At 40.8% G+C, this 25,051-nt stretch overlaps 1 protein-coding gene across 1 annotated transcript in view; it reads left to right on the top strand.

Annotated features, from left to right (window-relative positions):
- BTBD8 (BTB domain containing 8) overlaps positions 1 to 24,776 on the top strand; it is a 40,716-nt gene extending 15,940 nt beyond the window's left edge. Inside the window, exons 5-18 of the mRNA XM_063136417.1 lie at positions 53 to 142; positions 3,144 to 3,224; positions 3,746 to 3,842; positions 5,369 to 5,457; positions 5,690 to 5,792; positions 7,366 to 7,548; positions 10,695 to 10,832; positions 12,428 to 12,557; positions 14,981 to 15,042; positions 16,401 to 17,034; positions 17,588 to 17,678; positions 18,810 to 18,946; positions 19,801 to 22,164; positions 23,630 to 24,776. Of these exons, the coding sequence (XP_062992487.1) occupies positions 53 to 142; positions 3,144 to 3,224; positions 3,746 to 3,842; positions 5,369 to 5,457; positions 5,690 to 5,792; positions 7,366 to 7,548; positions 10,695 to 10,832; positions 12,428 to 12,557; positions 14,981 to 15,042; positions 16,401 to 17,034; positions 17,588 to 17,678; positions 18,810 to 18,946; positions 19,801 to 22,164; positions 23,630 to 24,099 (4,669 nt within the window). The 3' untranslated portion in view covers positions 24,100 to 24,776. The remainder of the gene's footprint in view (positions 1 to 52; positions 143 to 3,143; positions 3,225 to 3,745; positions 3,843 to 5,368; positions 5,458 to 5,689; positions 5,793 to 7,365; positions 7,549 to 10,694; positions 10,833 to 12,427; positions 12,558 to 14,980; positions 15,043 to 16,400; positions 17,035 to 17,587; positions 17,679 to 18,809; positions 18,947 to 19,800; positions 22,165 to 23,629) is intronic.
- The last annotated feature ends 275 nt before the right edge of the window (positions 24,777 to 25,051 follow it).

Here is a 25,051-nt window from a genome sequence, read left to right as displayed (position 1 = left end):
CTAGTAGAAAAATGTTTACTCCTTTTTTATTATTTCTCCCACTCTCACCCAGGGCCATTTTATGTGCCAGATCTAGTTACTTTGCTGCTATGCTGAATGGGAGCTGGGCTGAAAGCTCTCAAGAGCACATCACTCTTCAAGGGTAAGCAGAGTTGTTTGCAAGTCATATGGGAGCAAAGGTAGGCAATTTAAAATCAGTGGAAACACAGAGCAACCAAGCTGCATACAAAGCAATTCAAATTAATCTGTCCTGACACAGTATCTGGTGCAATATATTTGAGTCAGAGTTCTGATTTTGGGCTATGGAAAATCTCTGTGAATTCAATTTGACTAGAGAAGTGAAAATGGAAGCACTCCGCATTGGTGTACGGTTAATTAAGTTTGCATTTATTATTCCTTTTATTGGTCTTTGCTTTTAGCATGACATATTGGGCTGGTGAAAAATATAACACTGCTTTGCCTATTCACCATGGTTAACAAAAAGGAGGGCAACCTGTCTTCCCGCTGCTTCTCCCTGCGGAGCAAATTCCACAGCCTTAATGGTGACCAAGCAGCTTGTCAGCAACTGATGTAAGCTATGGTTAAAGGCTCATGGGTGTTTGCCTGAAATCAGGATCTAGACCCCTTTTCAAACCACAGGGAAGGATCCAGCAGTGTCCATGCGCCAGCACGATTGACATTGCACAGTAGCCCTTGCTAAGCAACAGGTTTACAAGTTTCAAATTCTGGCTTAAGGCAAACTTAGTTAGGCTTAAGGATGGTTGACATCAATGTTGACAAATTCTTCAACCAGGGTTGGGCAAGACACCCTCAGTGGCTGCTCCTTCTCTCAGTGAATCTACTTTCGTACCACCATTGTCACAGCTGCTATTCCTCCTCATCCTCTTTCTCATCATTGCTACTACTTGCATGCTTGTCAGGCAGAGAGCCAGTGAGCAAGTAGGCAGTGGCACCTGCTCCTCCTTTTCACCACCGCTATGGTTTGGGCTAGAGCGAGAGGCAGATGGACAAGCAGGTAGCAATGGCAAAGAGGAAGAGCAGCTTTAGGGGGCCCTTGTCAGTGGGGCCCTGCTGCAGTGTGGGCCCTCTGTTGGTGCCCAACTATGTGTACCCTTGAGGCCAGCCCTGTACTTAGTGTGTGTGTTTATGGAGAATCCCTGCCTAGCATGGTTAAAGTCAAGGTTAGCTTGACAAGGCAAAGGGAGAGGACAGGACTTGATAAATGAGCATTAGAGGCTAAGGTGGACTGGGAAAGGATTGGCTGAATAAAATAAATGGGACTTGAGGAAGAGATTGAAAGAGCAAAGGGAAGGTGACTTGATAGAACATGAGTCTGTGCCAGTCATACGGAGAGGCTTTAGCATAAGGCACAGAGGCGGTAGTGGATGAAAACAACAAAGTGAGGGGGCAACAGAGGCAGGGCACTGAGCACCTCCAATATAAGGGCTGGCAGCTTCATTCTGATACTGCTGGGCCAGTGCAGTATCCTAATGAAAGAAACGAGTTGTGACTGGAGCAGAAGATGGTTTAAGGAGAGGCATTCTGATTTTGACTGGAGAGAGGTGAGGTGGAAGGAGGGAAGCTTGATGAAGATGAGGTGTTTACAGGTCTTTGGCTGGGATCATTACGCAACAGGCACAGAGAGAAGCAGGTGGATAAAAAGCTCTGGCTCACCTTGCTGGCTAGTTGGACAAGTCTCATGGTCTGTCTCGAAATCTGGCCAGGCAGACGGTTCTTGTAGTTCATGCCCTCGGAGGGTTTACTGCCTCCAGACAAGAAGCCCTAGTAAGAGGGCTTGCCCTTCCAGCTCTACAATATCCTTTTTGAGATGGCATCCACCAGAACAATACACAGTACTGCAATGTGGCTGTACGAGATACTTTAATGGCATTTTGACACTTGCGTCCCCCACCCCCTAATCACACCTAACGCGGAATTTGTCTTTTGGAAGGGTGGGGGGTGAGAATTGCACACTGAGTTTGTTTTCCACTATGATCTCAGATTCGTTTGTGAATAGTCACAGGCAGTTTAGTTCCCATATGTAGATATGATTTTGGAGAAATGTTAAGTGGAAGAAACACCAGGGCTTGAATTAAATGCTTAGGAGCTCCGTGATGACCCCATGAATTATTTTCTCTCTCTTCCATGCCATACCGCAAGCTGCTTTTTAAAAACAACTGTGGTTTAAGGGGCTGTTCAGAAAAGGGGGAGGGGAACCCACAGTGGCTGGCTCAGAAGTAATGCCAAACCATGGTTTGATGCGACAAGAGGGAGTCTTCAACTTCCTCCCTGCTCCTATCTGTGTGGCAACTCCCTCTCTCCTTTCCTGGTTTGAGGCAAACCATAATTCGCTCTTTCATTTCAATTAGCAAGCTGTCGCTTACATGTAACTTGCCCTGGAAACCAGGATCAAACCATGGTTTCCAATCTTCATTTTCAAGGCAAACACGAACAATAGTTTGCTGATTTAGAAGAAACTGCAAACTATGGTTTGCCTCAAACCAGGAAAGAAGAGACACAATGGCTACATACCAGGGGAGGGGAGGAGAAAGAATCCTTGATGGCTTTTAGTAGTGCTAAACCAAGGTTTGATGTGATAGCTGTATCAGCCTGTTGTGTCTGCATCTGCCCAAGAGCTCTTCTGGAGGTGCCTACAGTTTTCATCTGTTAAAAAAGGCATTTTAATCTGCTGAAGATTCCTTCTAAACTTCTTGGAAATGAGTACAAAGCCCCCTCCCCACCCCCAATTCTAGCGATTTAGAACTCCATAAAGACAGCTTGACCCTTGGATTACACAGTCTGGAATGTGCAGCTTTTTATGTAGTCTTGTCAAACTCAGCTGCGTAGTTATCAAGTAAGAGACTCCAGGGTTGTACCTGAAAGCTAGATCACTGAAGCTTTCAAAAGGCTGATCTTGTGAGAATTACCATTTTATTTGACATTTTTAGTGGTTGGGGAAGGCAACCCTTGTGTAATTTTAGATTGCATTAGTGGTATTACTTCACCTTGATGTGGTTTTGTTTCACAGTATGAGAGGATAGCTGTTCAATTTTGGTGAACCACTTAGGATTTATAAAATGTGGACAGTCTATTTTATTCTTCAGCTGCTGGTGTCTGTAATGATTTTTCTTTCTGTTTTGCAGTATAAACCATGTAGAAATGACTGTCATTCTGCATTTTATCTATGGAGCAATTTTGGATATCCCAAAGAAAGCAGATGCTGGGTAGGTGTCAAGTTATGTTATTTTTAATTGCGTACCGTGGCCTGTTCTGCTTCTCATCCATCTACATTCAAATGGAAGGTGCATCACAAAATCTATAAATGAAATGTTAAAGGTGCCAGAATTAATTATCATTGCACTATAATTATATTTGAGGGTGGGGAGAAGTGTGGTGGGTTGTGTAGGACACATTATCTTAGGAGCTGAGTTGATGGGGCGGCAGTGATGAAGGAAGCTATATGGGAAGAATGGAAAATATGTAGCACGAATTAACAATTTGAAGTTAATATAAGGGCATTGCAAAACATACTGGATTTATTTTAAATGTTTATTGGAATACGTGATGCCTCTAAAAATGTCACTTTAACTGACTCAGAAAAAAAGTGTGAACAATTTAGAATGCAAAAAGTGGAATTACACTTGTGTGGATGTAATGCGATTACCCTGAATGATCCTATTAAGGGTTGACAATAGCTCTAATATGAGTGTTTTGTGTGTAACTTTCATTATTGCTTTTACTTCAGTTGTGTACTGAGCATTGCAGACATGTATGGACTAGAGGGTCTGAGAGAAGTAGCTATATATGTTCTGAAAAGAGACTACTGCAACTTCTTTCAAAAGGTTTGTTCCAATGTTTTGTTTTGACTTTGATACTATTGTGATAAGAGTCACAATAGCTTTCTTAAAAGACATACTTGGCCCACTACTATTGATCTTTCCAACATAGTGTGCAACCAGAGGAGAGTGTAGCTGTGGCTGTGTTCTAGGGGGCACTCTTGCTTGGTTCATGGAGGGTGATGATGAGACACAGCAGGCTTGGCCAACACCCCATATGGACCGAATATGGGCTCTTTAGAATCCTCTATAATGTACAGAGCCACATTAATGTGGCAGACATGTCTTGGGGTTTATCACTACACAAGGTGATGTGGAAAAGGTTCCCCCAGAAGAAGGAAGTTTGGGAAATTATTGTTTTAGGTCAGGGCTGGGCCACTTGAGCCCCTCCAGATGTTTTGGCCTACCACTCTCATCATCTCTAACCATTGGCTATGCTAGCTAGGAATGAGGGGAGTTGTAGACCAAACCATAAGGGTCCACTGTGAGTTCTTGCCTTCACCTGTGCCACCCACAGGCTACTTGACAAGACTATGCCCACCACTAGCACTCAGAACCTACTTCAATCCCCCCTGTGCTGATGACATGTGTGAGGGTTTAGGTCTACTGCTACCGCTCCTGTCTCGCCTTTATTCTTTAGGCCCCACAGACCAGCAACCTAGCCCTCCCATTCCGCTGCCACCATTAACTGTTCCCTCCTCAGTCACTCTTCCACAGACCACACCAGTTGTTTGAAATTAATTGGAATTTATTAACATATGTCAGTGTGTGTACATAAGCTTAATGGTTTCCTCAGTTGCAATGGCTTCTTTGCGTATTGATATCTGTAAGTTCTTTCTTAAAAGGTTCCATTATAGAATTCTATCTATTCTCGACAATACCCCACACCAAACTTTCCTATCCATTATCTCCCTCTCACTGTCTTCATATAATCTTACACTTCTTCTCACATAATCATACACTTCTCCTACTACAGAACCTACACTCCTCCTCCTACAGAATCATATATTTCTACTACTATCAGAATCTACACTTCTACTCATATGATCATACGCTTCTTTTCTCTTCTTGTCAGCGCAGACTATATATATAGAGAGAGAGATCTATATTTCTCTAGTTCCTCCCACTCTCACACAGCCAGCCAATCCCACCACCATCCAATCAACACTCAGGCATTCACCTCCCCCTTCTTCTACTTTCCCAATCCTGTAAGTACCAGTTGTAAGTACATTGAGGCCTACTTACTTCCTGGAACTTTATGCATAATATAAACAATAACTTTGCACATATTTACATTTAATGCATATTAAGGCAATTGAACGTCATCACACCCACCTCTGTTTTAGGTAAAGCAGTCAATAAATTGGGCTGGAGAAAAAATAATAAATTATTAATTCCATTGAAATCTGGACCGGAGTGATACCTCACACACTTCTGCTTGCTGAAAATATTTTCTATTGAAATTAGCAGCTTGTAAATTGCGACAAGTTTTTGGAAGTACAGTAATCCTGTTTATATTCTAACAATTTTAGCCTGTGCCTGGAAAGCATCAGCCTGTTTTAGAATGTCTAGCTATTGCCCATTCAGTGGGAGCAGAAAACCTCTACGATGCTTGTATGAAGTAAGTGAGTTTAATGTCTTTTGATTCTGTCTTTCCCTTCTACACTGTTTAGTCTTAAACTCTACTTAAAAGTACAAGCATAACATTAGTCACAAATTCTTTTAAAAGTGTTTGCATTTTGACGTAATATGAAAATGCTTTGCAGTTTGACACAGGAAGCTCATGGAAGCTTCGTGTGATGTCAGATTTGATGAAGGGATTATTTGTTTAAACAAGATTTCTCCTTTAACAGGTGGTTAGTTCAGAATTTTGTAAGTTGTTGGTCGGAGAAGAGCTTTGCTAGTTTACCCACTGAGCTTCAAAATAATTGCCTTATAACAGTGATCCGCTCTTTGGTAAGTCTTGTGTGCTTGTTTTTAATAAAAGGGCATTAACATTAATTAAGTTTTGATTCTTGGGAGTATTTCATACTAAGTATTTTGATACTTGGGGTAAAATCCAGTGTAAGTTCTACTTAGAGTAGACCCACTGAAATAAATGTAACTTAAGTTAGTCATGACTAACTTGTCCATTCATTTTAATTGATCTACTCTTAAATAGAACTTACACTGGATTTCACAGTACAGTGGAGGCTGGTGACTCCAATTTCAGTGGGACAGTGAATCCACTCTGAATTTCCATCAGAACTCTGAAGCACCTTGGATAGAACTCCTTCGGAGTTCTGACTGAAACCTGGAGCGAATTCACCGCCCCACTGACATCAGAGCCACCAGCCTTCACTGCCCTAGTATGTGTATAACAGAGCTGCATAAAAGGAAATTAACTTGTTTTGAAGATTAAAATGTATCTTATGCTTTGTGTGAAATAGTTGATCAAGGCATGTGCAATACGTCATAATCTAAATCTGGCCTGTAAATCAATATTGCTGTTTTTCTTGCGCTTCAAAAATGTAGTAGATAGCACATCTACTTATTAGGACTTCTGTTGCATCCATCCTAAGGTACCTGACTCTTTATGCACAAATATTACAAATCTCCTAGTTAACTCCATAAAGCGTGAACAAGAGTCATATATCTGTAATTACAGAAGGAAGCCCTGCTCACTTACTCTTTAAAGGCTTTTCATAAGTTGATAAAATCCTTGCATTTTAGAAAATGATTTTGGTTTTAAATTTATTTGTTTCTTTATTTAAACTACTTATATACCACTTGATACTGTAAAATTTCTAAGCAGTAAATGGCTGTTTTTATTGAACTGGTTTAACTGTCTCTGAATTTGGTATACTTTTATTGCTGTTATTTTTAGTATTGGATTAAGTTTTAATTTTGGGGTTTTATCTTTATTGTTAATAGTCTTGAGCTCATGGAAGAAAAGGTGGAATATAAATATTTTAAATAAACCAAAGAGGACATGTGTGAACATGTTCAAACAGCTATCACTGATGATAGTTCCATGGTGTGCATCTACCACATATGTTGCCTTTATGGTGTTCACTGTGACAAATACAAAAATGTGAATCTGCCTGGAGTTCTAAGCACAAATATTGGAATTAGCTGTAAATAAATTCATTACTCTCCAGTATGAATTATTTTTAGTTTTTCCCCCAGCTGTGTTAAAGTTTGCTTTATTCTAGTGCAGTATTTTCAACCTTTGTTAATATTATATTACACTTTGTACTGTGGGGCAGTATAAACATTAGAATATTTAAATGTACATTTACATACTAATAAATTTATGTTCTAACTTTAACTGAGACCATATGAAGCAACTCTTCTATTGATTTGCATAATTGTAGGATCTCCCTGAGAACATTTAATTCGATATTGAAAATATCTGACCATAGTTAAAAAGAGAGAATGTGAATTGTTTATTGCTAGAGTCATGGAGACAAACTTATGTGTTGAAGGATGGCACTAAATCTATATCTCCAATGTTGTGCTGAGCCCACATGTATTCTTTTATTTTAAGAGTCCACAGAATTCAGCCCATCTTTTGATGGAAACCAACCGGTTGATCACTAGTCTTCCTCAGGTGAAATGGACTGAAACAGCTCTCACCTTGGCATCTAGGTTGCAAGAAGAGTGTGTCGCATTCATGGTGTCAAATTTCCCTGAGATAATACAAAGTGAAGGCTTTTTTGCCCTGTTACAGGTAAAATACACCTGGCTTATGCAACAAATAGTGCCATGGGCTGTATATAGCTGTTGCTGAAACTCGGCTTCCAGAGGAAGGAAGGATCTTCCCCTGAAGTGAAGAGATATGGGCCCTTTCTACACCTAAGGATTATCCCAGGCAAATGGAGGGATCATCCCTGCCTGCTTCCGGGATCCCCTATGTGTCATTTGCATGCACAAGGATGATCCCGTGGGGCGGGGGGGGGAGGCAGGTGTAGACATGCCCACTGTCTCCTTGGTTGTTCTTAGAAAGGGGTATATGACTCCTTACGTCAGCGGTTCTCAACCTGTGGGTTGGGACCCCTTTGGGGGTCGAACGACCCTTTCACAGGGGTCGCCTAAGACCATCGGAAAACACATATTTCCGATGGTCTTAGGAAACTGTATTGACTGAACTATGTCATGTATCATCTTTTGTATTATTAAAGCTATTGTTATGTATTATTTTCATTAGCAAACCATCCCATGACAATGGATCGTGTAGAGAAGAATGAAAATAATTTTATGGTTGGGGGTCACCACAACATGAGGAACTGTATTAAAGGGTCGCGGCATTAGGAAGGTTGAGAACCACTGCCTTACGTGCTTCTGAACTTTTTGGCTACTGTAGTAGTCGTAGAAGTAATTGTCTTGTTTGGCTGTAAGCCATAACAAAAACAGAAAGAACATTCAGAGTTGAGCAACAGATTTAGTTCTCAATTGCCTGGCCACGAGCACAAATAAGGCAACATGTTAAGTAACATAATTTTCATTATCAAACAACAGAAAACATACACGTTCATTACAGGTAACAAAATGCTTCCTGAGCCTGAATTCAGATAAATATTTGTTTATGTGGATCCTAAAGAGGACATTGGGTAACTTTTTGGACAATATCCTCAGCAACCATTTTAGAAAACACACAAGAATGCTGTTTCAATGGTAATTTTAATCCTTTTTATCTTTTGACTGCTTTATCTCTTATGTTCATTATTCTGGAATCTGTTTCAAATGTAGAGCGGTATATAGATGTTGTAAATAAATAAAATGAACACGTTTTTCCCTCTCTTTTTTCCTTTTTAAGGGTGTAATCCTATGGACTATGCCCTCGCTACTAGGAGGCTTTTGAGATTCCTATGCCCTGCCAGGCTGAATCCAGCAGGACGGGAGGAATGGCAGAGGCAGTCTTTGCCTCTGAAAATCCCGATTGTTGAAGTCTAGAATGAGTGCTTTGAAGGAGGAGATAAGGAGCATGGAGGAGGCTCAGGATACATCATACCCTGGTCTCTCTGATCTCCTTCCCTCCTTACCCACCAGAATGCCCCTTCCCCTGCCCCCAAGGTCAGTTTTCTGACCTTGAAGAGGCAGCTGGGGCGGTTCTCTTCTCGCTGGTGGCAGGGAAAGGTGGAGCAGAGCACTGTCTCCGACCTCGGAGGGGGTAATCCAAGCCATCCTAAGGTCCCTGGGTCGCTCACCTAGGGACCATGGGATTGCTGTCTAAGCCATTCTGAGTTTAAATATTTTATTAAATATTTTATTAAAGGCAACGAGTGGGGCCCAGTGCTCTTCAACATTTTTATTAATGATTTGGATGAGGAGGTGCAGGGAACGCTTATCAAATTTGCAGATGACACAAAATTGGTGGGATAGCTAATACCCTGGAAGACAGAAACAAACTTCAAAGTGATCTTGATAGGCTGGAGTGCTGGGCTGAAACCAACAGGATGAAATTTAATAGGGATAAATGCCGAGTTCTACATTTAGGAAATAGAAACCAAATGCACAGTTACAAGATGGGGGATACTTGGCTCAGCAATACTACAAACGAGAAGGATCTTGGAATTATTGTAGATTGCAAGCTGAATATGAGCCAACAGTGTGATATGGCTGCAAGAAAGGCAAATGCTATTTTGGGCTGCATTAATAGAAGTATAGCTTCCAAATCATGTGAGGTACTGGTTCCTCTCTATTCAGCCCTGATTAGGCCTCATCTAGAGTATTGCGTCCAGTTCTGGGCTCCACAATTCAAGAAGGGCGCAGACAAGCTGGAACGTGTTCAGAGTAGGGCAACCAGGATGATCAGGGGTCTGGAAACAAAGCCCTATGAAGAGAGACTGAAAGAACTGGGCCTGTTTAGCCTGGAGAAGAGAAGATTGAGGGGAGACATGATAGCACTCTTCAAATACTTAAAAGGTTGTCACACAGAGGAGGGCCAGGATCTCTTCTCGATCCTCCCAGAGTGCAGGACACGGAATAACGGGCTCAAGTTAAAGGAAGCCAGATTCCAGCTGGACATCAGGAAAAACTTCCTGACTGTTAGAGCAGTACAACAATGGAATCAGTTACCTGGGGAGGTTGTGGGCTCTCCCACACTGGAGGCATTCAAGGGGCAGCTGGACAGGCATCTGTGAGGGATGCTTTGGGGTGGATTCCTGCATTGGGCAGGGGGTTGGACTCAATGGCCTTGTAGGCCTCTTCCAACTCTGCTATTCTATGATTCTAAGAATGTTCTTGGGACCTGTTCAGACAACATGCTAAGCCAAGGTTAGGGCGCGAATCCTTTTACAGCAAATGGTTAGTGAGCGTGTTTAAACTGTGGTTATGCAACCACCATGCTTAGGAATGCTTTGCACGTCATGCTAAGTCATGGCTCACACTTCATGCTAAGCCATAATGTTTAGCTCAAAATGCTTAACCATCATGGCTTAGCATATCGTCTGTACACGGTTGTTAGTTCAAAAAATGAAGGCCTTATTGAAATCCATGTGATTCTTCTTATGAATAGACATTCCTAGGATTGTGCTGTTGGTCTTCCATCATCCAAGTAGTGATGAAGGAAGGGAGAAAGGCATCCAGTGTGGCCTGAGAACATATGGTGAAAATATCTTAAATATTAATAGCTCAAAACTGGCCCAAGTGTTGCAAGGGCTATAATGTTTGCATAAACAGCTAGCATAGATAACTCACACACTCACACTGTGCCCTTCAAGTCAGGCACAGATATCTGGCTGATTTTTTTTCCCCCAGCATGGAAATGAGAGAATAATGGGAGGGTATTGCCTATAAGAACAATCTCAGTTCTGCAAGCAAAATGAATTTTAAATGTTCGTTTCAACCAACTGCTTTTGTGATGGTGTCTTCTAGGCTGAGGCCATGAGCAGCAAAGCTGACCTCCTTGATCAAGTCTTTGAAGCCATTCAGAAAACCATTAGCACTGAAAATAGTTGTGGTCTTCTAATAGCTCTCGACTCTCTATTAAGTTCTGCCTATGTGAATGAGACGGTAGGTCTTACAGAATTCAAGGGCAACAAATATTCCACAGTTGACATTTTGAGCATTTTAATTACGGAGCCTTGAAAATTAAAGCTTCATGGGGAACTCGGTTCAAATAAAGTGATTTGGGGTATACAATTCTAGTCTTGAAACTAGATAGTCAAGTGGGACCTGCAACAAAATGTTGCAGCATGGAATGCTCCTGCTCAGAGTGCCAGCCATGCCCTTTTCAAGGATACTCCATTCCATCCCCCTCTCCCTGTTTTCCATTTATTTCCCCCAACAGACACTTTGCTTTCCATGAGCACAAAGCACGTGGAATCCTCATTAGGCTGTTTGGGGTTTTCCGCCATTTGAGGTTTTTTGTTGTTGTTGTACTTTTGTAAATCTTGGGGTACCACTTAGCTTGCTGATACCTTTCTTTTGAACATGGATGGTGACCTTTTGGCTGCATAAAGATTGACACTCAGAGAATGAGCTCACAATTAGTATACAGGTTTGGGAGTTCAAACTATTCTGTTTTGGCACAGACTACTTAAGGTTGCAGTCCTAAGAGCATTCTTGGACAACTCATTGAAATCAGCAGGACTTGCATTCTGATCTTAAGCAAGGTCACTTGTAAGTCTGTCTTCTGTGCTGCTCTTCTGTAAAATGGGTCTATTTCAGAGGGATTGCTAATTTCCATCCCCTGGCTGCAGTCTCTTCAAATGCTGTTATAAAAGTTTCCTTGTTGTCAGGAAAGGTATTTTAGGGAAGGAAGCATGAATGGATCGTCTCCCAATTGAAGCCTATTTGTTCACTCAGGTTTTTGATTGAATCTGTGTGGCTGCATCTTATAAGTGGTTTTCTCCACCTTTACTGTATTATTATTAGTCAATGTTTGTATGATTTTACTGTGTTTTATTGGTTTTGTACCCTGCTTTTGCATTATTTTATTTTTAAAAAGAGGATAATACATTTTATAAATAACTAAAAAAAATATTTTTTAGAATTTTTATTAGCCTTTGATGAAGCTACAACATTTTTCTGTTCCCTCGGTCATAATTAATTAAGATTATTTTCTAAAAATGAAATTAACAGTGTCTTGGGTGGTGCCTGGTGGGCAGGTGGCATGTTTTAAAATTTGGCAGGATTATCTTCTGTATACAAAAAAACAAACCCTACTACTATATAAATTATTGTCCTACGTTACTGCAATCCTCTTCTATTGGTGACTTAACAAGAGTGATGAAAATTTAATCAGATGCATTATTGGATCCCCCAGAGGATTTGACCTTGTAGTGACATAGCCAAGAGTAAAAAGCTATGGAGAGATTCATCTGTTAATTTTTTTTATATAAAAAACCACACACCAGCGGGGTGGGGACTGGTTGATTTATGAGCTACAGCTTCTGTGGGAGTGGCTTGATTTCAAGCTGTGTAAAATTACGGTGCGGGACAATTGGCCTTTGCAAACCTCATATACATCCACTTGGCAATCATAAAATCGAAGTGATGACATCATTGATCTAGCTTAAAGGGTAAGTAGATTCTGTAAGGAATAATGACTGGTTGCTATGACAATGTGGCTCTTTCCAGCTGCTGATTTCCTTACTTGAACACAGGGGTTTACGTGCAAGATCCAGGCTCTGCATGATAAGCTGTGGATCTTCCTGGTTCAGTCATTTTATGCTGTTCGTCACACAGAGAGCTGGAAGCTGCTGAAGCCACACGACCAACAGAAAATACAAGCAGGTAGGCAAGCGATCGGGGGTGTAGCACTTTGCATGACAGCTGTGCCCTTATTAAACAATGTAACGGGAACTGGTAATTAATGCTGGCTGGGAGAACGTGTTTAGGAGCCTTCTGCTCTCAAATATTATGTAAGAATTAAAAATAAATAACCTGCTCGGACAGCTTCAAGCATGGAAGCTGAGTGGCGACACGTCCCTATTGTGAATTATTCTGCTTGCATGTGATTACTGCAGATCTGTGGAAAGCATATAAATAGGTAGGCTGACTTTTTGTCTGCACTTAGAATAATTAAAAATATGACCATGGTTGTTGGTTTTTGTTTTTTTTTAAAGCACACTGGCATTGTAGAGAGAAATCTGTACAGTGCTGGTTACTGATTTAGCATGCGTAGTGTTTGGAGGATTGTACTTTGCATTGTACGCTATAGAAAGCTTTAATCTCGCCCGATAACAAATCTCACTAAAGGCTCTGTCAACCTCGCCATTGATTTGGTGCTGTGATGCTGTGTGTGCTGCAGAAGAATCGTCAAGCCGGGTTGCGTAGCGGCCTCTAAAAATTTAAGTAGCAGAATTTGAGGCAAAACAAAAGGGAGTCTTGCTCTGGCCCTCCCTCCCCTCCTCCCTTCTTTGTTTTCAAATGTATGGAATGAAATCTTGCAGATGAGCTACCTGAAAATGGCTCCGGGGCAATGCTTGAATGTTTGTGCTGTGGCCATGCAGTTCCTTCAGTTGGAGAAGTAGATGCGACATACTCAAGATTATAGCGTTTTGTAAAGCCTTTGGGTAGCAATACATGAATGCCTCTGTGTTAGAAACAAGGGAGGTATTTTTCTTATTCCTTTGGAGTGCTCTGGGTGAACTCAATTGTGGATGGTTATTGAAAGGCTGTAGCTGCTTATTAACTTAAGCTTTCTTGCTTTCATGAGTGTCGGCTCAGTCGTGACCCAAATGGAAATGGTTTTGGAATGTCAGAGTGTATCTTTCTAAGTAGTGCTTCCTATCGTAAAAGCACTAGAGTCTGTAGATGTGATAGTTAGTGTCTTTCTTTCAATCAGTAAACGTGGATTTGTGGTTTTTAAAGAACCTGTAGCTTTAATTCTTGCACTATAATTACAATAACCAGAAAAAGGGGAAATTTTCTTGGAGTGTAATGGTATGTATTTTTTATAATGACCAGAACTATGGAAGTATTGTACTCTGGCAATGATCTGAATTTCCCCATGAGCTTTAAAGAAGCATATAGTTTTAAAAGCTCCCATTTAGTGATAGCTTGAGGTTCCAGATTTAAAAACAACAGCAGCAACAATAGGGTAAAAAAATGAATTTAAACTCTGATTGAAGGCCCTCTTCTCCTTTGGAGTAACTTATCAGTTCCTACCGGTACAATCTTGTATGTAATATATTGAGTCATCCTATTTAAAAAATCAAACCCATCCATAGTTCCATTTTCAGCCTCATGGATTTCCTTATAGAAACGAGGTTCACTGAGGAACCCAATGAACAAGTGTTTTGGGGGGTTGTGGGTGGATTGACTTACGCTTTCATAAAATATGTGTAACTCGTGCAGCGTGCAGTAAAAGAGTTGGTGGAGCTAAATGCTTGATGTAATTCTTTGGGGCAGAGAGAAATTGCACCCTGGCAAAGGATGTTAATGTACCGAGTCTACTCCTCTATTTGCATCTGTCTAGTGCAGGTTACGTAAGCTGTAGCACTGCAGAGGTCTCATTACAGTGCCACATCTGGGAGCTTCAGTCAAGCGTGCTATATTTGGGAACTTTGTATGTGATGAGCTGTACTGACTGGCCAAAGACACTGGCATGATCTGACCAAAACAGGATTTTGCTTGCAAGGGGTGCTTCACTTTTCAGTGAAGCTCGTGGATGCAGATGTTCTGTTTCTGACAAAATGCCATTGAATGGATTTGAGAGGTTGGGACATGGTCTAGGCTAAATTAAGTCCATGTATTCAGTTGGCTGCATGCAAAAGAGTTTGCTGTAAGAGTTTGTAAGTGAACTCACTTGTCTCTGAAAAGTATGAAAACCCAGATCATACAAATAAACAATTGAAGGGATCCCTCCTAGATTCCAGATCTTTTCATTCCTGTGTACTTCAGGCCCAATACTGCCCATCCTCTCTTGCTGTCACATGCATTCTTAAAATGTTCCTTCTTCTAGAGCAGCCTTCCCCAGCCTGGTGCCCTCCAAATATGTTGGACTGCAATTCCCATTATTCCCAACCAGCTGAGAATTATGGGAGTTGCAGTCCAACACATCTGGAGGGCACCAGGCTGAGGAAGGCTGCTCTATACAGTGCTGCCCTCACTGTTGTACTTAACGGGTCTGCCCCTAAGGTGGTTGTTTTTCTCTTTCTCTCCATCTCTTCTCTCAAATATCTCCTAAAGGAAGGTGTGCTTTTCTTACACAGCTGCTTTTGACAAAGGCGATGCTAGAAGACCAGCCAAAAAGCCTGTATTCACTAGTTCTCAGGTAAAACAATAGCAAAACCAACAAACTTACATTTTCAAGTCATTCAAATTTCTGCAAGCAGGCTTTCCCCTCATTATGATATACATCCCCCTCCCAAAATAATGTTGTGTGGTGATTATTCTGTGACTGGTATTTATCAGTGGCCTGATGCTAATATCTCAGCCATTGCTGTAAACTTGTGATTTTAGCTGACCTAAATGTCCATCTATGAACTCTGTGGCACTGTATTTTAGGCTTCTTTGCAGAGGGGGGGACTGGGCTGTTCCCATTGTGGGAATGGGTTGGTTGAGCAAGGATCAACCCCCAAACATTTGGAACAGCAATAATTTGCATTCTGCATCTCTTCTGATGTGGTCTTTTGTAAAAGCACCTTTTCCAAGTGCTAAGAGAAAGGGTCTGTTGGTCCAGTGAATTGGGCTGTTCTGTTTACTCATGTCATTAATCACACATCCTGTTGACCTCCATTTTCTTGAGAGACATTCTTGCAAGAGAATCCATCCCAAAATGACTGTGTGTGATCTGCACACGCATACATATCTGAGCTAATATAAAAGAATAGACTCAAGTATGCATCTGAGTACACCCGATTGTATTTTAGACTAGAATAGTAAATCTGAGGAAATTAAGGTGACCTGAAGCCCAATAAAACTCAATACTGGATTTCTTTTTTTAAAAAAATAGATAGGGTGGGGGGAAATCTAGCCAAAATGCTCATCATGATGGGTGTGGGTGGGTGACAAGTGGACTTGTATATTGCAAGAACCCCTGAAAGAGTACACCCACCTCAGGCTGTGCGCTATACAAGGGGAAGCATTAGAACCCCCAACAAGATCCTTGTCAATGAGGGTTAGTCCCCATGTCAGGAAAGAGGAAGGCTGACTTAATCATCATAGCAACAGTGTTCCCACTGCGTATATGCTGTAAGAAAGGGCAAAAAGTATACTCAGGACAATTTGGGGTAAACTGCCATCTTGTCCCTGGTGACTCCAGCCATTGAGAATCAATGCTGTTCCAACCTGTATACCTCCTGCATGGCGCCATATTCTGTTCTGCTTTTAGGTCATGCTGATGGGTCAGAATGTGGCTTTTACATTGTGATCCTTTGTATGTTTCTTCAGGAAACTAGTCCCATTATGTCCAGTGGGGCTTTCTCCCTAGTAAGTGCCCTTAGGGTTCCAGCCTTGGATGTTCAAACCCGCTGTCCATGGTTTCTAAACCTCAGGAAAGGAGATAAGAATATGTTTCCTTCAAGTATGGTACTTAAGGTTAAGATTCATGTTGGAACAGAATAAGTTTCCAGAGTAAATAACTGTGATCCTCCTACTGTGTTTGATGAATTATTGTCTTTTCTCCTCCAGTTAAACCGATGCACTACTGACACTTCTGGTATAAAACATACTGCTTGGAAAGCAGACGGAAAGCAAAACGGTTGGGGTGATTCCTCCACTAATCAGGATAAAATGAAATCCGATGGATTAGGAGCATCTGGACATACATCGGCTACCAACAGGAACAGCACTAATAAGGCTTTGAAACATGATGATTTAAAGGGGAAAGACAGTAAAAAAACAGTTTGCAAGATGACAAAAGAGTCCAAAATGGGGGAGAAAACGCCTTCACCAAAGGCTAGAGCTGTTATAAAGCCCAAAATTGAAAATAATGGAAATGCTAAGTCTGAAAGCTTGCTTACCAAACAGGATTCTGATCGGTCATTATCTGCTAGTGGACACAAAAATGCAGGAAGTGGCAAAGCTTTGAAAAACCAAGAAGGTAAAACTGCTGGTGCCCGACCCAAAGTACTTTCTGCAAGCTCAAATGTACAGATTAAAGCAAAACCTTTGAAGAAGACCACTGGAAAGGAATCTCCCTCTCTGATTGGCACCGAAACTCTAAGCAAATCAACCAACTCAAGCACAGATCTGCGGATGTCCATTGAACACCTAGATGAACCCAAGGAGGAAAAATTAGCAGATGAAAGGAAAAAGCATGCAGGTAATAATAGGAAATTCCCTTCAGGCTTACTGCAGAGATCATACACAATGAAAGCCCCTGAAAAATAAAATGAAAACAAAAAAGTGGCCTGAAGCAGGTTATAATTTTTGCATTTAATGATCTTTAATTGTAAAAGGTTATGGAGGTAAATGTAGACATGCATGTAGGAAGTCCTTGTGCCCTTAAAAAATCTCTGCAAGTATTTTAAGAGCTGTTTGAAGATTTAGTTGGTTAATAGCAGGAAGAACAAAACACATCCCCTCTTCATGTTTCTATATGTAATATAACTTTGTTTAGTTGAATGACCTTGGGACCATTTTTTAAAAATTAGTGAAACATTAGTTGAGGTTGTTGAAATAGGAAGCATTTGAGTACTTGGATACCAAGTTTTCATACATTTGGGGCAAAATCAGGCGAAGCCTGTGAGTAGCAGGAGAGACACTGAGAGAGTGAGGTGTTTTTTTTAAAAAAAAATCTGAGATCATGACTTTCAGCAGATACTCATTATCATGGGTCTCCCACTGTCTAATTCTACTTTTCTTTCATCATACAGCTTTGAAAACGAAGTCTGCGCTGAAGAAGACTAATGGAGTCCCTGCTAAAAAACAAGTTAATGATCTTGAGGCTAATGGTCCAATGAACAGGTCTGTTGGAAGTCGGGTTACTAGTATTTCATAAAGTAGGATTTTTATTTCCACATTGAAAGTGCGGCTCATCAAATCAACATGGTTCAAATGTGTACCTTAGTTCTGATACTTGTTTAGAGCAGAAATACCTCTCTCCATTCTGATATTGCCAGGGCTCCACAACCCCAGTCACCTGTGGTGGCCAGCTCTTTCTGGCCCTGGCCCCATGCTCGCCACAAAATGGCTTCCCTCCCTGACGTGGCAGAGAATTGAAAAGGACCCAGTGGGTAAGGGAGGGATTTTCTCTCATTTGGAGAAGTAATTGTGTGTGTGTTTCCCACTGTTTCTTCAAATCTCCCAGGAAGAGGAAAGGAAAGGAACCTCTCGTGCAAGCACTGAGTCATTACTGACTCTTGGAGGAATGCTAGCTTTCGCTGACATTTTCTTGGCAGGCCTTATAGCAGGGTGGTTTGCCGTTGCCTTCCCCGGCCATTATTACCTTTCCCCCAGCTAACTGGGGGACCTCGGGAGGATGGAAGGCTGAGTCGACCCGAGCCGGCTGCCTGAAACCAGCTTCCGCTGGGATCGAACTCAGGCTGTGGGGAGAGTTTCAGCTGCAGAAACTGCTGCTTTACCGCTCTGTGCCACACGAAGCTGTTAAAATCTCCCAACCCCATCATGAATATAAATAAGATCCTACCTCTCCTACAAATCCTCTAGAGGGCTCAGGTGGAAGGAAGGGGAGCTATAGATAATGATTAGCTAGTATATCATGCAAAAACATATGGACCCATAAATAGTGTTCCATATATATTAGCCTGTCCTTAGAGATCATTTGAAACTCTCCATTTTGATTTTTTCAAAACATACAGGATCCTGGGATCTCCCTCAGTAATGCCCAGATATGGAGAGGCAAGCTAAACAAGCAATGAGAAATGAGGTTGCAGGTTAACATTGTATGTTTTCCCTATTAATAGGTTTTGTACTATGGGTTGTTTGAAGTAGTTGTTTTCTTCTTCTTTTTTAAAGCGTTTTGTTATAATGCAACCCATTTTGCTCCCATGTTGCAGGGCATACAGACATTTAAAGATATTTACCTTCTAGATCTTTAAACTTGCAAGTAATCCAAACAGTGTGTTTCTGTTTTAGTGTTGTTAAAAAATGCACTGGAAAGGGCAACACTGAACATATACCACAAGCAGTCTTGAAGAAAAAAGGAAATGAAGCTGGCAATTCTACGTTTCAACAGAAGGCAAAGAATATAGCCAATGGTACGAAAAACCAAGGTAAACTCAATGGGAATAATGTCCATGGAAATAAGCACTGGATCGGGGTATAGGTATAATGCAGACAGGATGCCCATAAATGCATTTGGAGAGCTCTTAGTTGTGTTGCCTGTCAAGGAATTTTAAGGAATATCCAATTAGATTCCTGTGACAACGGCATTCTATCCAATAAATCATAATGGCAGTGGATGCAGTACATTTTCTCAGGTCTGTAAGAATATGTACTTTGAGATTTATGGGGATTATGGTAATAAATGGTATGATAGGTCTGTAGAAATAATAGGTCTTAATCCTAGTGTTTTCTAACCATATCTCAGCTAGAATCATCATATTCTGACAATTTAAACATAATTTGCATTGCTCAACAGAGTACATATTAATCATATCTTGGAGACTATTCCTTACTTAGTAACAACATTGGGGAAGTTGGTCTATGGGTTTAAAACCCATAGGACTTCTATAAATATTAATCTCAAGTGCAAAATAATCAATGCAGTCATAATACTGGTAATACTTTATTAACATAATTAATAATGCTTAACTTGTGGACAGATCCTACCTTTGGACAAATTGGACATACCTATGTTTTAGCCCAACTAATTCCTCTTTCTGAGCGCTAAAATGTTATTCAGTGTGGTTGTGTTGATTCTGCTTTAGAAAAGGGCAGCTATAATTTTCTATTGGTTTTTGCTCTACTTTGAACACCTTTTTGAACTAACTCTCTCTCTCTCTGTCTCTCTGGCATCTAAATTGCCACCATTTTCACCATCATTTAAAATGCTGTGACTTTTTGATGTATGATTCTCCTTTTGCTAATTCGAATGTACCATAACCTTAAGATGTTTTCCTGTTAGGTCCACAGGGAGATTTACTAAATCCACTGAAGCCAGGACTTTCCCCAAAACAAAATGAAGAAACAGATATGACACAACATTTGTCACAACTGGAGAAACAAACTTCTTCAAAGAAAAAGTCTAAATCTCTGCAAACTGCTTCTGTTAAAGCTACTGCAAAAATAATAGTAACATCCAAAAACCAAACCCATTCAAAGAAGAGTGAAACAGGGAATAATAAAGACCCAAAACAGAAAATAGTTACAGGACAACCTGCTTTAAAGGTTTCGTCTTCAAGCCAGAAGAATTCCAGAAGCGAGTCACCAGTTCAGAAGAATGTGCATGGAGAAGGGCAAAAGAATCTAGCCCCCAAACTTGAAAACTCTGCTGCAATGGGAGCTCAGCTTCATGGAAGTAACAAATCTAGTCCAGGGAAGAAAAACAATAGTGGAACTTCTTTGCTTGAGATAGATAAGAGGCACATACCTAATTCAGAAAAATTGACTTCTCTTGAAGAGAGACACTCCAAAGGAGATTTGGAACAGCCTTGTGTCGCAGAGCTGAATGTGTCAGTGAAAACGGAAAAGGTAGCAAAACACATTCATAAGAATGAGAAGGATGAAGGATCTCCTGTAAATATAAATATGGAAGAATGTAATGCACCTGAATTGCACCATGTTAAGGAGCAGAAGGATATTGCATGTGAGAATACTAGCCAGAATCCCACCATCCTGGCTGCAAGCAAGGAAATGTTAAAGTGCAAAACACTTCCTGATTCTTTTGCTTGCCAGCATCCCTTGGAAAATTCAGGAGAAAATGAGAACACTTTGATACAAAAAACATCAACTGATTATAAACCAAAAGATACCTTGAAAGCTGAAAAGGGTGTTAACTATGTTGATGATCCATTGCGTCCGTTGTCTGAAGCAGCCAGTGAAAGCTCTAACTCTGAACATGAGGAGGGGAAGTCTTCTAAGGCCTGTGTGCTAGGGACTGAAAGTGCCGATGAGTTCTCTGATAAGTCTGCTCTAACCGAATCCCAGTCTGCTACAGTGGAATCAGATGCCGCTTCCAAATCTTTCGTAGGCCAAGCTGCTGAGAAATGCTCCTCTAAAGATACTGATACCACGGAAACGCCAGAGAGCCATGAAAACTCTGAGGCGCCATTTACAGACCACTGGAACTTGAGCTCCAGTGCGCTTGATCCAAAAGAAAGCCCTGAATCAGACACAGGCAGTGCAGCAACATCCTCAGATGATATAAAGCCAAGATCGGAAGACTACGATGCCGGAGGCTCTCAAGATGACGAGGGCTCCAATGAAAGAGGGATTTCCAAATGCAGCACCATGTTATGCCATGATTTCCTTGGCAGAAGCAGCAGTGATACAAGTACACCCGAAGAACTAAAAATCTATGACGCCAGCCTAAGGATAGAAGTAAAAATGAAAAAGGAAAACTCTGATCTCTTTCGGGTCATTTCAACAAGCGATGATGAGATCCCAAGAAAACGGCCCGAAACATGGCCGCATCAAAGTGGTGAGAGAAGGGCTGGATCTAGGGGGAGCAATGCTAATTTTGCCCCTGCACAGTTTCCTCAGGAAGCCGATCAAGTCTCCTCTTCAGCAGATGAAACAGAAGATGAAAAGTCTGAAAACGAAAATGTTGCAGAACGCCTGCCCCCACCAGAAGCTCCTCCTGTTCAGCAGTTCCATGGAATAGTGAACCTAGCCTTTGAAGATGCAGCGGAAAATGATATTGAGAGCCAAGAATTCTCTTCCACCAAGAACTTTAAGCGGTCTGTATTGCTTTCAGTGGATGAATGTGAAGAACTGGGGTCTGATGATGGCGGGGAGGTCCACACACCCCTCCAATGTCCCCTGGACGCTGCCACACCTTCTGACGTGTTTGATGGCATTCCCCATGAGCATCATAGCAAAACATTTTACTCAAGATTCTCCTTGGAGATTGAGGATGGATTCCTGGAGTATAAGGAGCCTGATAAGGACAACAAGGAGAGCTCTTCTGTAGAGCCTTGTGGCACTGAGCCAAAAGCAAAAGATAGCCCGGCCTCTTCAGTTACAGAACGCAAGCCTACAGAGAAAGCTGTGACAGTAGGATGTGGCCAGCCTCCCACAGAAGATAAGGAAAATGCCAGGAGAGAAGAGAATAATGAAGTTCAGTGCAATAAGGTTCCAGACAGTGACCCAAAATCTCAAGGAAGACCATGTCACTTGGATCTTCATCAAAGGGATAATATTGAGTTGCAAAAGAACAGCTCTACAAAACCTGTAGATCCATGTAAGAGTCACTTATTGGCTCAAGAAGGTCACGTCAAAGAGAGTGAGCCAGCATCTACTGAATACGCTAACACTGCTTTATCTGCAGGTAACGTACAGAAATAAAAATGTTAAATCCCTCAAGATATTAAGTATTAGTGGCATATTAGATTTATAGTTGGGATTGAGTCTCTAACTCTAGTAAAATTCTTTAGGAATTTTATCCAGACTGATATAGAATTAAACACTAATGATTCAAACAAAATATTAAGTTACTTACATATTTTGAACATGTGAGAATATGCTTTAACTTGCTGTCAAGTGGGCAGATGAGAGTATTTACCTTGGGCATAGCTAAGAGTGGGATGCAGTTCCTGCTGTTGAGCTTATTTTTGTCCCAATAGGACATGGGCAATATCATCTTTAGTGAAAGCTTGGATATTCATTTGTTTGGCAGCCTATATGATTCAGATATGAATATTATATATACATATACAGATATATATCAAAGTGGGATGTGCAATAAGTGCATTAATATTCTTAAAATGCTCTGCATTGTTTACCTTAAGAGCTATATTCATTTTTGTTGCAGTTTGCTTCTGTTTGGCACAGTACTGGGGACTGGTCTTTCTGCTGTTTCAGTGGAATGTTTACCGTTGGCTTCAGCGGGAGGTGATCTGTGCCCTAAGACACTTTCAGAATTGCTGTGATTCTAAATTTTGCCCTTGGGGATTTTTGTTTTTTTTTTTTTTAAAAAAAAAGAAAGATCACACTTTTAAATCCAAGTAATATATTTAAACTTATGCTTGCTTCACATCATTAGGTACCTTCTTGTGTAGTTGTTTTGTGTGTCTTCATTGAACAGGGATTTGGCGCTGTACCCCCGCCCCCCCAAGTACAACACAAGAGTACCTGAATCTCTTTCTTTCAAAACTTCTGTGTATTCAAGAGTTATGAAATAATTTGTTCAGAAGAACCATACAAACTGATGACCTTTCGAGTTGTAACTCTTTTTTGTTGGTTTGTTCGTTTGCTTGTTCTTGCTTGCAGCTGACCTTTGCATGTGCAATACTTTAAATATAAGCCTGTGGATAAACCCATTTGTTTTTGCCCCCTTTTGAAGCTGACTTGGCTTAAGTCACGGTTCTAGTGATCCTGTCCTCCTTTTTTGTTCCCACCCACCCCCACCCCCACTCTGCTCCTTCCAATTTTTAAGTTACAAGTTTAGTGATTTTAGAAATCCATGTGCATTAAATGTTGGTTTACATGACTTGTCATTTTCTGTATCAGAATTTTTTTCTAATTATGGAGGTTTATTGTCAATTGCCAGTGGTGATTGCTGCTTTAACTTTATTTATAAGCCGTACTTTGTTTCATTGCTTTTTTTTAAATACACAACAAACAAAGAAAAATGGCTCAAATTTTCGTGAACTTTGTATACGATTTTTTTTCCTTACCTCTTACCTGGTTGGATTGGTTCTGTTGCACTGAGTTAAGTATACTGTACAAAAGCCCTGCAGAGGGGAAAAAACGTGTGCAATTTTTACAATGTGTAGTATTATGAATTATTTCAGGAGACATAGATGATTGTGACAGATTGACACAAACCTGCATGTTTGAGCATCGGCCTCCAAAAACCCTTTCTCCAATATACGAGATGGATGTTGGGGAAGCTTTTGAGCAGAGGATGGAGTCGGAAGTGGACATTCTAGAAGTGGATTTTGAAGATCAGGAGTTTGCAGAACAGGACTGGTCTCTTCTCAGGCAATTGTTATCTGATCAGGAGTCAAACTTGGACATCAAAAACTCTGTTCCCGAAGACCTTAACTTAGCACAATATCTCATCAACCAGACGCTATTTCTGGCACGAGACAGTTCACAACCTCAGGGTAAAGCACAGATTGACACTTTCAGTAGGTGGACTGAACTAATATCTCCGCTGGATGATTCTTCAGCAAGCATCACAGTGGCAAGTTTTTCCTCTGATGATTGTTCTTCCCCACAAGGGGAATGGACAATTCTTGAACTAGAAACCCATCATTGAAGTGTTCAAGTGTTTTGAGATAGGACTCCTTCCCTCTTCTTCTCCCTGTACCTCTGCAAGTAAATATTTGATGCAATATTTCCATACAATAATAAATACTGCATCAGAGTTGGTCCTTGATAATGAAATGATCTGTCCATTAAATGGTCCGTTTCTAACTTAAGATTTAATTGCAGGTAAAATAAACTTTTGAGAATTTAAGTGGATGTTTTCTAAAAGCTATTTTTGAGCATGTCTTTTTTCCCCCCTAGACTTCTTAGGAAGAATTAGATGACCTGTATGAAAAGGTCCTGGCTTACTCTCCCTCCATTCATTCACCACTTAATCGTACATTCCTGGATGCTCAATGAATTAAAATGTGAATGCAGAATAAGTAGTGATACCCTTTTTCCTCCCATCACTCTCCATCTAGTGATTTAGTGACTTCTTCCAGGCTAAGAGATTCACAGTGATTATGTCAAAAAAAAATGTGTGCCAACAGTACTTTAAATACTAGAAATGTGTGTTTGAATTTGCAGGAAAAGTTTTGATGCAACCGTTTTTGAATTTATTTATAAAGAGCAGCATGTGTGGTTTGTTTTCTCTGGATTGGTTTTGTACCTTTTTTTGTTTTAAAAAAAATTCAATAAATTTCTAAATTGTTTATTTAAATCTAAGACTGCACAGGTATTGCTGGAAGGGATAAATAACACTCCTTTTCTATAAAGAAATGTTTGTAGTATTGATCATTTAAAAACAAACAAGTTTGTGGATCATTCCTCAGAAAGCTAATGCAGTGTTTGAGAATTATTTGAAGAAGTGGTCTGTCTACTTCAGTGTCTTTAATTTAGAACTGACGCCTAAGAGTGAACTAATGTAGTACACTTTCCACACCATAAGACACTTTTAGATGGTTTGAATTCATAGTATGTGACTGCCACATCCTCTTTCTCTAGTACACAGCAGTGTCACC

Source organism: Elgaria multicarinata, chromosome 1 (assembly GCF_023053635.1).
Source record: "Elgaria multicarinata webbii isolate HBS135686 ecotype San Diego chromosome 1, rElgMul1.1.pri, whole genome shotgun sequence".
NCBI classification, from domain to species: Eukaryota; Metazoa; Chordata; class Lepidosauria; order Squamata; family Anguidae; genus Elgaria; species Elgaria multicarinata.
Note: the sequence above shows the minus strand (reverse complement) of the source record. Positions and strands in the feature narration are given on the sequence as shown.